We start from the raw sequence: 16665 nt of genomic DNA, 5'->3' as shown, positions 1-16665 counted from the left end.
TCAGGAAGTATACCGCCAAGTTTAGGACAATGCAAAAGCTTGCAATTGCTGATCCTATATCATAACAACCTAAGTGGCAACATACCAAAGGAAGTTCTCGGTCTCCCATCTCTTTCCATTTATGTGGGCTTGCGCCATAACTTACTTAATGGTCATTTGCCATCTTAAGTCGGTGAGCTAGTTAATTTTGCAGATTTGGATCTATCGAATAGTAAATTATCAGGTGATATTCCTATCAAGCTTGGTAAATGTACAAGCATGGTATGCTTGCATCTTGGAGGTAACCAGTTCAAGGGAACAATTCCTCAATCTTTGGAAGCTTTGAAAGGCTTAAAAGAATTGAATCTCTCTGGCAACCAACCTTTCTGGAAGTACACCACGATTTCTCGACAAGTTTCAAATACTCAAGTATATTGATCAATCTTATAATAACTTTGAGGGGAATGTGTCTGAAGGAGTTTTTTTCCAACTTGGCCATGTTTTCTATCCTTAGAAATAATAATCTATGTGGTGGTTTACATGAATTATGTTTACCTCCGTGAACATCTAACCAAACACGTTTGTCCAAAGTGTTAATCCCCATGGCAATTGTAATCACTTTTGTTGGAATTTTAGTGATCATCATTTTGGTGTGTTTTGTGCTTAGGAAATCAAGTAGGGATGCTTCAACTACTAACTCTTCTTCTGCAAAATAGTTTCTACCACAAATTTCTTACTTCGAGGTTAGTAAATCAACTGACGGATTCTCTACGAAAAATTTGATTGGTTCTAGTAGTTTTGGCTCTGTGTTTTGGATCCTTATTTCGTTAAAATAATGATTTGACTTGTATAGATAGAGAACATTTTGACGTATTATTAAATAATCACATTAGTTTATTTTTATAGGACTTTACTATACCTTTGTATATTTCTTTGGAAAACAGAGGTTACATATTTTTCTTTTCTAAGATGCCATGCTTGCAAGTTGTTCACGGACACGTCAACCAAGTTGCAAATCAACTTGGTCATTATTGAACCAAAGGATGGATAAAATTTTCCTTGACAATTGATATTTTTTTAGTTGCGAGTGTTTGTGAACTTTTTAAGCCAAACAAAGAGTCTCAGTTCTCTTTCAAAATTCTTTGAGTCAAGTTAGCCAATCACCCCTTAAAGTTCACGAAATATATCACATTTTTTTATATAAAATATTTATTTAAATCCAACCAAACTCAAATGATTTGATAATTCAACTTAACGTGTTGAGTCAAGTTGGATTAATAGATTTTCTCCAGTCATCGTCCTTTTTGAACACACCTAATGAAAAGTCCACGGCCCCCGGTCATCGTCCTTTTTTAACACACCTAATGAAAAGTCCGCAGCCCTTTTATTCAACCAAAGTTTACTAAAGTTTGGTATATAAAGTGCATTTTTAAAATTTAAAGAGCTGATTTATTCTATTATACTATTTTTTTATATAGTTCATCAAGTGGGGTTTGATTTTAAAAAATTTAAGCAACAGTACAAACACAACTTTTTGACTATGAAATAATTGGAGTCTTAAAGCCGTCATGGCCTACCAACTGCTAATACAAAAAGGGCCCATTGCACACTATTCACAGGAGAGGTGTTGATATTGAAGTTAGCATCAATGAATCAAACGTCATATTAATATGGGGTTCGCTTCAACACAAATCATGCATAATTTCAAGAATGGGGCACACTTTCTGCAATACCAAGAAGATAATGCTCTATAATATTTTTTTGTTATCTCTCACCTTAGATTTTGCAAGTATGCTCACTTTTGAAAATGAATCAGATCGCTTAGCTCTGCTTGACTTGAAAGCCAGAGTACACATCGACCCACTCAAAATCATGAGTTCTTGGAACGACTCCACACATTTTTGTGACTGGATTGGTGTTGCTTGCAATTACACCAATGGAAGAGTTGTGGGTTTAAGCTTGGAAGCTCGAAAGCTAACTGGGTCAATACCTCCTTCTTTGGGGAATCTTACTTATCTCACTGTAATCAGATTGGACGACAACAACTTCCATGGAATAATTCCCCAAGAATTTGGTCGACTACTACAATTACGCCATCTCAATTTGTCCCAGAATAACTTCAGCGGCGAGATTCCGGCAAATATAAGTCATTGCACAAAACTTGTTAGTCTGGTTTTAGGTGGCAATGGCCTTGTTGGTCAGATTCCACAGCAGTTTTTCACGTTAACCAATTTGAAACTTATTGGTTTTGCGGCTAACAGTCTAACTGGAAGTTTCCCATCCTGGATAGGAAATTTTTCTTCGTTATTGAGTATGTCATTGATGCGGAACAATTTTCAAGGCAGCATTCCTAGTGAAATAGGGCGCCTATCTGAATTGAGATTCTTCCAAGTCGCTGGCAATAATTTAACAGGTGCGTCGTGGCCTTCAATTTGTAATATATCGTCTCTGACTTACTTGTCTCTTGGTTACAATCAATTCAAAGGAACTCTACCACCAGATATCGGACTTTCTCTGCCCAATCTTCAGGTCTTTGGGTGTTCAGGTAATAATTTTCATGGGCCAATTCCAAATTCCCTAGCTAATATCGTTAGCCTTCAAATCATAGATTTTTTTGATAACAATCTTGTTGGAACGCTACCTGATGACATGGGGAACTTGAGAAACTTGGAGCGTCTAAATCTTGGAGAAAATAGTCTTGGAAGTGGGGAAGCTGGTGACTTAAATTTTATTAATTCCTTGGTTAATTGTACTCGGCTAAGGGCTTTGGGTCTAGATACGAACCATTTTGGAGGAGTATTGCCTTCATCCATTGCCAACCTTTCAAACCAGCTAACAGCGCTATCCTTGGGTTATAATATGTTAAGCGGAAGCATTCCTTCAGGGACTACAAACTTGATTAACTTGCAAGGTTTTGGAGTGGAAGGAAACATTATGAATGGTAGTATCCCTCCCAATATAGGGAATCTTAAAAACTTGGTGCTTTTGTATTTGTATGAAAATGAATTTACTGGACCAATCCCTTACTCCATTGGTAACTTATCTTCCCTCACCAAGCTCCACATGAGCCATAACCAACTTGACGGAAGTATACCAACAAGCTTGGGACAATGTAAAAGCCTCACAAGTCTTAAGCTATCTAGTAACAACCTAAACGGTACCATACCAAAGGAAATCTTTGCTCTTCCTTCTCTTTCAATCACTTTGGCCTTAGATCATAACTCGTTTACTGGTTCACTGCCAAATGAAGTGGATGGCCTACTTGGTCTATTAGAACTAGATGTGTCGGAGAACAAACTATTTGGTGATATTCCTAACAATCTCGATAAATGTACTAACATGGAACGATTGTATCTTGGGGGTAACAAGTTTGGAGGAACAATTCCTCAATCTTTAGAAGCTCTAAAAAGCTTAAAAAAACTAAATTTATCAAGCAACAACTTATCAGGGCCAATTCCCCAATTTCTTAGCAAACTTCTTTTCCTCGTGTCTGTCGATTTATCGTACAATAACTTTGAGGGAAAAGTGCCTATAGAAGGAGTTTTTTCCAATTCTACCATGTTTTCTATCATTGGAAATAATAATCTATGTGGTGGTTTACATGAATTACATTTACCTTTGTGCACATCTAACCAAACACGTTTGTCTAATAAGCAGTTTCTAAAATCAAGAGTGTTAATCCCCATGGCAATTGTAATCACCTTTGTTGGTATTTTGGTGGTCTTCATTTTGGTGTGTTTTGTGCTGAGGAAGTCAAGGAAGGATGCTTCAACTACTAATTCACTTTCTGCAAAAGAGTTTATACCACAGATTTCTTACTTGGAACTTAGTAAATCAACGAGTGGATTCTCAACGGAAAATTTGATTGGTTCTGGTAGTTTTGGCTCTGTGTATAAAGGTGTTCTTTCAAATGATGGGTCTGTGGTTGCTGTTAAGGTATTAAATCTCCAACAACAAGGTGCTTCGAAGAGTTTTGTTGATGAATGTAATGCTCTCTCAAACATACGACATCGAAATCTCCTCAAGATCATAACTTCTTGCTCAAGTATTGATGGACAAGGCAACGAATTTAAAGCTCTAGTTTTTAATTTCATGTCCAATGGAAATCTTGATTGTTGGCTTCATCCAAAAAATCAAGGGACCAATCTAAGACGGTTGAGTCTCATCCAGAGATTGAACATTGCAATTGATATTGCATGTGGACTAGACTATCTCCACACTCATTGTGAGACTCCAATCATTCATTGTGATATAAAGCCAAGCAATATATTGCTTGACGAGATATGGTAGCTCATGTTGGAGACTTTGGGTTAGCTAGATTCATGTTGGAAGAATCAAATGATCAAATATCCTTTAGTCAAACCATGTCACTTGCGCTCAAGGGTTCTATAGGATACATCCCTCCAGGTACTTCCTATTAAGCTATACTCTATCAAATTTTCAGCAGTCATTTCTCCTCTCTTTTTTCCATAGCTTGTACTTTTTGTATAATAATGGATGAATAATTGCAGAGTATGGCAGTGGCAGTAGAATTTCTACCGAAGGAGATGTCTTTAGCTATGGGATTCTATTATTAGAGATGATCATAGGAAAAAGACCCATTGATGACACATTTGACAATGGTGTGGATATCCACTTGTTTACTGCAACAATGCTACCTCATGAAGCATTGGGCATAATCGATCCATCCATAGTATTTGAAGAAACACATCAAGAAGAAGAGACCAATGACGAAATGCAGAAAATAGCAATAGTGAGTGAGCAAGATTGTAAAGAAATCGTGCCAAGATGGATGGAAGAATGTCTAGTCTCAATAATGAGAATTGGGTTGTCATGCTCCTTGAGGGAACCAAGAGAGAGAATGGCGATGGATGTTGTTGTCAATGAATTGCAAGCAATCAAAAGCTCCTACCTCAAGTTTAAGAAGGCACGTCGAAGATTTCATAGGCATTTGGTTTCATCAAGCTTGAGAGGCAAATGACTGTATAATTTGGCCACAAGCAAATTTGTTTGCGTTTGAATATCCACCATGCAAATCAACAGCTTTAATATAAATTTCCTCCTTTTGTTGTTTGATGATTGATTAGATTATCTTTTGAAATTCCAGCATTCTGCTTCTAGCAAGTACTTCAAAGGCAAGTCTACAGTTTGAATGCACATATGATTGATAATGACTATGCGTTAAATTTCCTTGTTAAGATCCTAAATGAAAGAGCAGGGATGTGATATTTTTGCTACTTTCAATTTGGAGGGTTGTGAATGAATTGTTAATGTGTCGGTTTGGCTGTGATCGGTTCTTGAGTTTGATTCTCTTATGTGTAAGCGAGTGTACGAGATTTTTACTAATGTGTATTAACTTTTATTTAAAGCTTTTAATTAATATATGCAAGTTAATTTGGTTAGGGAATCTCGAGTTCAGTTGGATTTGAATTAAATTGGGGACACAAAATGAGTCTTCGATAGGGCCATGGATGGTATGCACAGCCAATCTCTGAATATGTGTATATATAATTTTTAAATTTTCATATTATGATATTAACGTTTAACTTTTCATTAACTATTAAATTATAAGAAAAGGGTTAATTTACACACATATATAACAAAATGTAAAACTATTTACATTTTGTATAACAACAAAACGTTCATTGGGGCCGTGGTTCCATTTTTGTTAATTACAGAGATACGCTTGATTTCTCCTTCTTAAAAAAAAGCTCCTCATTCATCTTCTTCTTTCTCTGTCTACTCAACATTCGTTTTTGTTTTCTTCTTCACACCAGACTGCCCAAGACCCACCTCCGACCTCTACACCACCATTGTCACCGCTCACTTTGTCTTCCTTACCGCTGCTGCCGTCCTTAACTTTCTTCCATTTGTGCCTTATCTTTTCTAGGTATCCTATTTTTTTTTATAATAGTTTAAAGAAAACATTATTCTTGAAATTTTTCCCAAAATGGTTCTCTTTTAACATTGCAAGGATATGTCTTGCTTGAATATAATTCTTTTAAAATAGAATTTAATATTTTTTTAATGTCTTTTATGAATATAGGTTATTTAAAACCAATACAATAACGTGATTCGTAAGTTTGTTTAAAATAAAATAACGTATCAAATCAAAATAGATATTTTTATTTTTATGTATTAAAAAATTAAAAGTTAAATATCCATGACCTAAAATGGTCATGTTAATATAACGAAGATGGACTCGGCCAAAACTATATTTGAATTATTTAGAACGGATCACTTCTTGACCAACAAACATCAAAATATAAAAAAATAAAAGGAAGTCAATTAATCAAAGTCAAAGCTACCATGGCCGGCAAAAAGATTCTTCTCATCTCTTTTCTCACCATTTTCTCTACTTTAATTTGAATATGGTAATTTAAGCTTTTTTTTCTTAATAAAAAAAAGTAATAAAAATAAAGAAGAAGAAAATATGTATATATGTATAATGTATGTATGTATCTTAAGATATTTGATAAGGCTTCTAGATACGAAAAATTGGCAATAAATCAACTCTTGATACCTTCACCCTTGACTTTATTGAGATTAAAAGAAAAATTGCGAGTATAAAAACTGGTTTAGATTAAGGTTTCAGCTCATCACAAATCTTGCATAATGAGACATAATATCTGCAGTACCAAAATGATATTTCTCTCTGATGTCTTTTTGTTGACCATCAGCTTGGTTTTTGCAAATACTTTAGCAGATGAATCAGATCGCACTGCTCTACTTGACTTGAAAGGAAGAGTACTGAACGACCCACTTAAAGTCATGAGTTCTTGGAACGATTCCACGTATTTTTGTGACTGGATCGGTGTTACTTGCAATGACACCATTGGAAGGGTGGTGAGTTTAAATTTGGAAACTCGAGATCTTACTGGTTCTGTACCTCCTTCCTTAGGAAATCTCACTTACCTAACTGAAATCCATTTGGGAGGGAACAAATTCCATGGCCCAATTCCCCAAGAGTTCGGTCGGTTACTTCAATTGCGTCTTCTCAATCTATCCTACAATAACTTTGGTGGTGAGTTTCCAGCGAATATAAGTCATTGCACTAAGTTGGTTGTCTTGGAGCTTAGCAGCAATGGGTTTGTGGGTCAGATTCCGAACGAATTGTCCACATTGACTAAGTTGGAACGATTTAAGTTCGGCATCAATAATTTTACTGGAACAATTCCACCTTGGGTAGGAAATTTTTCTTCCATATTGGCTATGTCATTCGGGCGGAACAACTTTCATGGAAGCATTCCAAGTGAAATAGGGCGTCTATCTAAAATGGAATTCTTCACAGTTGTTGAGAATAATTTGACAGGTATAGTGCCACCTTCGATCTATAATATATCTTCTTTGACACTCTTGCAGTTTACTAAAAATCATTTGCAAGGTACTCTACCACCAAATATCGGGTTTACTCTTCCCAATCTTCAATCGTTTGCTGGTGGTATTAATAATTTCGACGGACCTATTCCGAAGTCCTTAGCTAATATCTCAAGCCTTCAAATCTTAGATTTTCCTAATAACAATTTTTTTGGGATGGTACCAGATGACATAGGGAGATTGAAATACCTAGAGCGTTTAAATTTTGGATCAAATAGTCTTGGAAGTGGAAAAGTTGGTGACTTAAATTTTATTAGTTCCTTGGTCAACTGTACTAGGCTAAGGATTTTGGGTCTAGATACAAACCACTTTGGAGGAGTAGTGCCTTCTTCCATTGCCAACCTTTCAAACCAGCTAGTTGCCATAACCTTGGGTGATAATATGTTAAGTGGGAGCATTCCTTTAGGGATTACAAACTTGATTAACTTGCAAGTTCTTGCAATGGAAGGAAACATGATGAATGGTAGTAGTATCCCTCCCAATATAGGGAACCTTAAAAGTTTGGTGCTTTTATACTTGGGTAGAAATGGATTAATTGGGCCAATCCCTTCCTCCATTGGTAACTTAACTTCACTTACGAATCTCTACTTGAGTTATAACAAACATGACGGATATATACCAACAAGCTTAGGAGAATGCAAAAGCCTTGTATCTCTTGAGCTATCTAGTAATAACCTAAGTGGCACCATACCAAAGGAAATCTTTAGTCTCACTTCTCTCTCAATCACTTTGACCTTAGATCATAACTCATTTACTGGTTCATTGCCAGATGGAGTGGGTGGTTTACTTAGTTTATTACAACTAGATTTATCAGAAAACAAGTTATCAGGTAATATTCCTAGCAACCTCGGTAAATGTACTAGTATGGAACAATTGTATCTTGGGGGAAACCAATTTGAGGGAACAATTCCTCAATCTTTCAAAACTTTGAAAAGCCTTGTAAAATTAAATTTATCACACAACAACTTGATAGGACCAATTCCTGAATTTTTATGTGAACTTCCTTCACTCATGTATGTCGATCTATCCTACAATAACTTTGTGGGAAAAGTCCCTGAAGAAGGAGCTTTTTCCAATTCAACCATGTTTTCTATCATTGGGAATAATAATCTGTGTGATGGTTTGCAAGAATTACATTTGCCTACATGCATGCCTAACGACCAAACACGTTCATCATCAAAGGTGTTAATCCCTATAGCATCTGCAGTCACATCTGTTGTTATTTTGGTGAGCATCTTCTGTTTGTGTTTTCTGCTTAAGAAGTCGAGAAAGGATATTTCAACGTCATCTTTTGCAAACGAGTTTCTGCCACAAATTTCATACTTGGAACTTAGCAAATCAACCGATGGATTCTCTATGGATAATTTGATTGGTTCGGGTAGTTTCGGTACTGTGTATAAAGGTTTACTTTCAAATGGTGGATCTATTGTTGCCATAAAAGTTTTAAATCTCCAACAAGAAGGTGCTTCCAAGAGTTTTGTTGATGAATGCAATGCCCTTTCGAACATACGACATCGAAATCTCCTCAAGATCATAACTTCTTGCTCAAGTATTGACGTACATGGCAATGAATTTAAAGCTCTAGTTTTCAATTTTATGTCCAATGGAAATCTTGATGGTTGGCTTCATCCTCCAAATCAGGGGCAAAATCAAAGGCGGTTGAGTCTCATCCAGAGATTGAACATTGCTATTGATATTGCATGTGGATTAGACTATCTCCATAATCATTGTGAAACTCCTATTGTTCATTGTGATTTGAAGCCAAGCAACATACTGCTCGATGACAACATGGTAGCTCATGTAGGGGATTTTGGATTAGCTAGATTCATGCTAGAAAGATCGAGTGATCAAATATTTTTTAGTCAAACCATGTCACTTGTACTCAAGGGTTCTATTGGATATATCCCTCCAGGTATTTCTCTTCCTTCTAAGCTTTATAATCTTTTAATTCTAATTGCTTTAGGTACTTGGTATAATCCAACTGAATGAATTTCTGCAGAGTATGGTACAGGTAGCATAATTTCCATTGAAGGAGATATCTTCAGTTACGGAATACTATTACTAGAGATGATCATCGGAAAAAGACCCACTGATGACACCTTTGGCAATGATATGGACATTCACTTGTTCACTAGAAGGGCATTACCTCGAGATGCTTTAAGCATAATTGACCCTTCAATACTATTCGAAGAAACATGCCAAGAAGAAAATAATGATGACAAGGTAAAGAGTGGAGAAGATCATAAAGAAATTGTTCCAAGATGGAAGGTAGAGTGTCTAGTCTCGATAATGAGAATTGGTTTGACATGCTCTTTAAGAGCACCTAGTGAGAGAACCTCAATGAGTGTTGTCGTTAATGAATTGCAAGCAATTAAAAGCTCATATCTAAAAGGCACACTAAAGGTTCTGTAAATATTTGTTTCCTCAAGTCTAACAATGTAATGCACAACAAAGATATTATAGCTAGATTATTCATGTGGGACCAATTAATCCAACTTTGTTTAGTCAAACCACATCCCCTGCACTCTAGGGCTCTACGAGATATATCCCTCCATGGGTCTATGGTTGCCGTTAAGGTTCTAAATCTCCAACAACAAGGTGCTTCGAAGAGTACTGTTGATGAATGTAATGCTCTCTCAAACATACGACACCGAAATCTCCTCAAAATCATAACTTCCTGCTCAAGTATTGATGGACAAGGTGATGAATTTAAAGCTCTAGTCTTTAATTTCATGTCCAATGGAAATCTTGATAGCTGGCTTCATTCAACAAATCAAGGAACCAATCAAAGAAGATTGAGTCTCATCCAAAGATTGAACATTGCTATTGACATTGCATGTGGATTAGACTATCTCCATAATCATTGTGAAACTCCAATCATTCATTGTGATATAAAGCCAAGCAATGTATTGCTTGATGATGATATGGTAGCTCATGTTGGAGACTTTGGGTTAGCTAGACTCATGTTGGAAGAATCAAATGATCAAATATCTTTCAGTCAAACCATGTCACTTGCACTCAAGGGTTCTGTAGGATACATCCCTCCAGGTATTTTTCATTAAGTTATACAATAGTAGTTGTCCCTCTTTTTTCCACAGGTTGTGCTTTGTATGATAATGGATGAACAATTGCAGAGTATGGAAGCGGTAGCAGAATTTCTATCGAAGGGGATGTCTTCAGCTACGGGATATTGTTGTTAGAGATGATCATCGGAAAAAGGCCAATTGACGACACATTTGATGATGGTGTGGATATTCACTTTTTACTGCAGAAGCGCTAGCTCGTGATGCTTTGGACATAATCGATCCTTCTATAGTATTTGAAGAAACACGTGGGGAAGAAGAGACTGGAGATGAAATACAGGAAATAGAAATAATGAGAGAGCAAGATCTTAAATAAATAGTACCAATATGGATGGAGGAATGTCTAGTCTCAATAATGGGAATTGGTTTGTCATGCTCCTTGAGGGCACCGAGAGAGAGAAAGCCAATGAAAGTTGTCGTTAATGAGTTGGAAGCAATTAAAAGCTCATACCTCAAGTTTAAGAAGGCACGTCGAAGGTTTCATAGGCATTTGTATCACCCAGCTTGAGAGGCAAATGACTGTATTATTTTGGCCACAAGCAATTGGTTTCCCTTAGGAATATCCACCTTTCAGATCAGCAGTTTCTAAAGGAGGGTGCAATAATGTTACTCAAATACAATACCAAGAAGCTTTAGTTTAAATTCCATCCTTTTTTTGTTTGATTAATTAGATTATTTTTCGAAATTCCAGCATTCTGATGCTTCTAGCAAGTACTTCAAAATGCAAATCCATAGTTTGAATGCACGTACGATTGAAATTGCTTGTGTAAGATCCTAAATGAAAGAATAACGATTTGATATTTTTGCTACTTGACCTTGACCTTGACTTTGCAATACTTTTAGAACTAAAGTATCTTCGATATTGATGAGTGCCGTCGGCGTATTGTAGGGATTGGAAAAAGAGAAAAAGAAAGGTGTAGGGAGAAAGATAGAAAGGATAGAAAAACAAATTTTTTAAAATATAAAAATTGCAAATGGAAGATCGAATCATAAATTTCATGTTGAATTAAACTCATTTTAAAATAGAAAGAGAGCTAAAATAGAAGATATGTTGGGCTAGCCCATGGAATTATTGAAGATGAAGAAATATTACTTTATGTCGGTATAAAGAAATTTATATAACATTTTAATTCTTTTAACACACAATATTAAATATTTTTTTTTTCAAGTCCAAGCATGGTATTAAATTTTCAAACATTTTTCAACGATATTTTTATATTTCCATAGCTTCGAAATGAGGTAAACCAACACTATCATTAGTATGTATTTAATACACTTAATGAACAGGTTAACTTCTTTATAAAAATGATTAGTTACTAATTTAAACATTTTTTATTTCTATAAATTTTTTAAATATATTCGTTGACATCAAAAGTTTATAGATATTTTTTTAATAGAATTAATATCTCGACCTAACAACGTTGAAATTGATATTTTAAACCTTGAGTAAAAGTAAGATATCTTTTTTAAACCTCTAACTTAAAGAGAAATACAAGTGAGTATCTATCAACATTGAAATTGATATTTTAAACCTTGAGTAAAAGTAAGATATCTTTTTTAAACCTCTAACTTAAAGAGAAATACAAGTGAGTATCTATCAACATTAAAATTGATATTTTAAACCTTGAGTAAAAGTAAGATATCTGTTTTAAACCTCTAACTTGAAGAGATACAAGTGATTATGTCAATTAACTTTTAAATCACATCAATTTAAAATTGAAAACTATATATTTCCAAATTTAGTTTTGAAACTAGCCATAAATTTTAAATATCTACCACCCAACTCCCATTTAGTACAACCGTGGAGCCAACTATTGGAATATTCAAAGAGTAAATTCCAAACCAAAACTGAACCTCAAAGATACCATAGCCGACAATTCAATTTTGTTTATCCTTTCTAGTAAACTAAAAGATAACCTATTATAGTCCTATCAATTTTACTAAGCTATTAAGTAATTTCTTTTGGTTATTGCTTAGTTTTAGCCGATCTCACTATTAGCGTTTTTTTATGAATTGTCATTTCAAGTATACTCAATGACCCACTTGAAATTGTGAGCTCTTGGAATGATTCGACAAGTATAACGTCGCTTTCAATACTTAATACAACTTCTCTGACTTATTAAGTTCAATCCATAGAAATTTACCTCAAATTAGTGGATTCATTAGTCCAAATCTACGGCTCTTTTTCGTCATTGTTAATTAATTTTTAGGGCCAACTCCCACATCTTTTGCCCAAAAAACCTCTGCCTTCAAGTCTTTGATATTTCTCAAAACAATCTCACTAGAACAGGAAGAAATACATGTTAACAATCACAGCTTTGATACCTACCCTCAAGCTGCCATTTAGTACAATGGGGTGGAGCCAACTATTAGAATTGTTTAAAAACTCACCTAACACCTTTGAAAGAATAAACTTCATAGGTGGAAACTTAAACATCACAAAAGTCAAAGCTGCCATATAGCCGACGATACCATTTGCTTATATGTAAACTGCTCATATTACGTATTGTTCATCACAAATCCAGCATTTCTTAGCTGCAGGATGGGACGCAATTTATGCAATAGCAACAAAATTTTTAGCATACTTTTGTACCATATATTTCTCATATCTGTGAGCTCCACTTCCGCAAATGAACCAGATCGATTGGCTCTTCTTGACTTGAAAAGCAGAGTACTCAAAGACCCACTTGGAATCCTGAGCTCTTGGAACGATTCCGCACATTTTTGCGATTGGATTGGTGTTGCTTGCAATTCCACCAGCAGAAGAGTAGTAGCTTTGAACTTGGAATCTCAAAAACTAACTGGTTCGATACCGCCTTCTTTGGGGAATATGACGTATCTCACTAAAATCAATTTGGGAGACAACAATTTTCATGGTCATATTCCCCAGGCGTTTGGTAAGCTACTACAACTGCGCCTTCTTAATTTGTCCTTGAATCAATTTACTGGTGAGATTCCGACAAATATAAGTCATTGCACTCAGCTTGTTTTTCTCCAGTTTGGTGGGAATAGGTTTGAAGGTCAGATTCCACATCAGTTCTTCACTTTAACCAAGTTGGAAGGTCTTGGATTTGGCATTAACAATCTCACTGGAAGAATCCCACCGTGGATAGGAAATTTTACTTCGATATTAGGTATGTCATTCGGGTACAACAATTTTCAAGGAAATATTCCTAGTGAAATAGGACGCCTATCTAGATTGAAAAGACTTGTAGTTGTTTCTAATAATTTGACAGGTCCAGTGTGGCCTTCAATCTGTAATATAACTTCTCTAACTTACTTGTCTCTTGCTGACAACCAATTGCAAGGAACTCTACCACCTAATATTGGATTTACTCTTCCTAATCTTCAAGCCTTAGGCGGTGGAGTCAATAATTTCCATGGGCCTATTCCAAAGTCTTTGGCTAATATTTCCGGACTTCAAATCTTAGATTTTCCTCAGAACAAACTTGTTGGAATGCTACCTGATGACATGGGGAGATTAAAATACTTGGAGCATCTAAATTTTGCATCTAATAGACTTGGAAGAGGAAAAGTTGGTGACTTAAATTTTATTAGTTACTTGGCTAATTGTACAAGCCTAAGGATTTTAAGTTTGAGTTCGAACCATTTTGGAGGAGTATTGCCTTCGTCTATTGGCAACCTTTCAACCCAGATGAGAAGTCTAGTTTTAGGTCAAAATATGTTAAGTGGAAGCATTCCTACAGGGATTGGAAACTTGATTAACTTACAACGCCTAGCAATGGAAGTTAACTTTTTGAATGGCAGTATTCCTCCCAATATAGGAAAGCTTAAAAACTTGGAGGTTTTGTACTTGAATTATAATGAATTAAGTGGGCCAGTCCCTTCCTCTATTGCTAACTTATCTTCACTAACCAAGCTCTACATGAGTCACAACAAACTTAAGGAAAGTATTCCAGCCGGCTTAGGACAATGTGAAAGCCTCTTAACTCTTGAGCTATCTAGTAACAACCTAAGCGGCACCATACCGAAGGAAATACTTTATCTCTCTTCCCTTTCGATGTCTTTAGCCTTGGATCATAACTCTTTTACTGGTCCATTGCCCCATGAAGTGGGGTTGTTGGTTCGTTTATCAAAACTAGACGTATCAGAAAACCAATTATCAGGTGATATTCCTACCAACCTCGAAAACTGTATTAGAATGGAACGTTTGAATCTTGGGGGTAACCAATTTGAGGGAACAATTCCTGAATCTTTAGGAGCTTTGAAAGGAATAGAAGAATTGAATCTCTCCAGCAACAACTTGTCTGGGAAAATTCCTCAATTTCTTGGCAAGCTTGGCTCACTCAAGTATCTCAACCTATCCTATAATAACTTTGAGGGACAAGTGCCAAAAGAAGGTGTTTTCTCCAATTCAACTATGATTTCAGTCATTGGGAATAACAATCTATGTGGCGGTTTACCAGAATTACATTTACCTCCATGCAAGTATGATCGAACATATTCCCGTAAGAAGTTTATGGCACCAAGGGTGTTAATCCCCATTGCATCTACAGTCACCTTCCTTGTTATTTTGGTAAGCATCATTTTTGTGTGTTTTGTGCTTAGAAAATCGAAGAAGGATGCTTCAACTAATTCATCTTCCACGAAGGAGTTTCTACCACAAATTTCTTACCTGGAACTTAGTAAATCAACTAACGGGTTCTCTAAGGAAAATTTCATTGGTTCGGGTAGTTTTGGCTCTGTGTATAAAGGTATTCTTTCGAGTGATGGGTCTATTGTTGCCATTAAGGTTCTAAATCTCCAACACCAAGGAGCTTCTAAAAGTTTTGTTGATGAATGCAATGCCCTCTCAAACATACGACATCGAAATCTCCTCAAGATCATAACTTCTTGCTCAAGCATTGATGTACAAGGGAATGAATTTAAAGCTTTAATCTTTAATTTCATGTCCAATGGAAATCTTGATTGTTTGCTTCATCCCACAAACAAACAGAACAATCAAAGAAGGTTAAGCCTCATCCAGAGATTGAACATTGCTATTGACATCGCATATGGATTAGACTATCTCCATAATCATTGTGAACCTCCAATTGCTCATTGTGATCTAAAGCCTAGCAATATATTGCTCGACGACGATATGGTAGCTCATGTAGGAGACTTTGGGTTAGCTAGATTCATGTTGGAAGGGTCAAATGATCAAACATCTTTAAGTCAAACCATGTCACTTGCACTCAAGGGTTCTATCGGATATATCCCTCCAGGTATTTCTCTTCCATCTAAACTTTACCATCTTTTCATAACAATTATTATATTTTGATCTTCTATTGGTATAACAATTGATGAAAAATAGCAGAATACGGCACAGGTGGAAGAATTTCCACTGAAGGGGATGTATTTAGTTACGGAATACTACTATTAGAGATGATCATTGGAAAAAGACCTACCGATGAGAAGTTCGGCGACAGTGTGGATATTCATTTGTTTACTGAAATGGCCTTATCTCAAGGGGTCATAAATATAGTTGACCCTTCTCTCCTATATGAAGAAACAGGAGAAACAAATCAGGAAGGAAAGAGTGAAGATAAAACACAAGAAATAGCAGTGATGAGTGAGGAAGATCATAAAGGATTTGTGCTAAGTTGGATGGAAGAATGTATAATCTCAATCTTGAGAATCGGCTTGTCATGCTCCTTAAGGATGCCTAGAGAGAGAAAGCCAATAAATGTTGTCATTAATGAATTACAAACAATTAAAAGCTCCTACCTCAAGTTTAAGAAGAGATGGAGGATACCGTAGAGATTTGTTTCACCAAGCTTGAGAAACAAGTGACTGAAAATTTCCTCTAGCGATAGGTTCCTTTAGAAAATCTACCTTCAAAACAACCTTGTCGACTATTTCCAATAGATGGTCCATTGTTCCTCAATTATAATATAAGACAAACTTTTTCCCTTTTGGTTCTCAATTAATGAGATTATTTCTTAGAATCTCAGCATTTGATACAGCTACCTAAGCAAACCAAATGCAAGGCCAGTTCAAAGTTTAATGCCATGATGAATATGTATGATTAGTTACGGTTAGATTTCTTTGATAAGCTCTTAGATGAATGAACGGTGATGTAATATTTTTGTTACTTGACCATGTGACCTTAATTTGCAATATTTAAGGAATTTAAGTAGTTTAAGTGTCAAAATAAGTATAGTTCAACTAAAATAAAGTATAAACTATAACTCTCGAAGTTAGAAGTTTGATTGTTCCTCTTCTA

At 35.7% G+C, this 16665-nt stretch overlaps 3 protein-coding genes across 3 annotated transcripts; all 3 read left to right on the top strand.

Annotated features, from left to right (window-relative positions):
* The first annotated feature begins 1625 nt into the window (after positions 1–1625).
* Positions 1626–5325, top strand: LOC101219231 (probable LRR receptor-like serine/threonine-protein kinase At3g47570). The gene is given in 3 exon segments (XM_011653567.2): positions 1626–4255; positions 4258–4386; positions 4491–5325. Coding segments are annotated over 3 exon segments (3165 nt in total). The 5' UTR covers positions 1626–1689; the 3' UTR covers positions 4961–5325.
* A 1241-nt stretch (positions 5326–6566) lies between these two features.
* On the top strand, positions 6567–9509 carry LOC116402681 (putative receptor-like protein kinase At3g47110). Its single transcript, XM_031882412.1, has one exon. The coding sequence runs from the start codon at positions 6595–6597 to the stop codon at positions 9343–9345; it is 2751 nt and encodes a 916-aa protein (XP_031738272.1). The 5' UTR covers positions 6567–6594; the 3' UTR covers positions 9346–9509.
* A 254-nt stretch (positions 9510–9763) lies between these two features.
* LOC101218760 (probable LRR receptor-like serine/threonine-protein kinase At3g47570) lies at positions 9764–16593 on the top strand. The gene is given in 6 exon segments (XM_031881720.1): positions 9764–10404; positions 10491–10613; positions 10616–10941; positions 11131–11205; positions 12844–15664; positions 15757–16593. Coding segments are annotated over 6 exon segments (4395 nt in total). The 5' UTR covers positions 9764–9797; the 3' UTR covers positions 16200–16593.
* Positions 16594–16665: the final 72 nt, after the last annotated feature.

Source organism: Cucumis sativus, chromosome 3 (assembly GCF_000004075.3).
Source record: "Cucumis sativus cultivar 9930 chromosome 3, Cucumber_9930_V3, whole genome shotgun sequence".
NCBI classification, from domain to species: domain Eukaryota; kingdom Viridiplantae; phylum Streptophyta; class Magnoliopsida; order Cucurbitales; family Cucurbitaceae; genus Cucumis; species Cucumis sativus.
Note: the sequence above shows the minus strand (reverse complement) of the source record. Positions and strands in the feature narration are given on the sequence as shown.

Excerpts from the sequence above, each read along its gene's own strand:
- LOC116402681 (XM_031882412.1), top strand. The coding sequence starts at position 6,595 with ATGAGACATAATATCTGCAGTACCAAAATGATATTTCTCTCTGATGTC.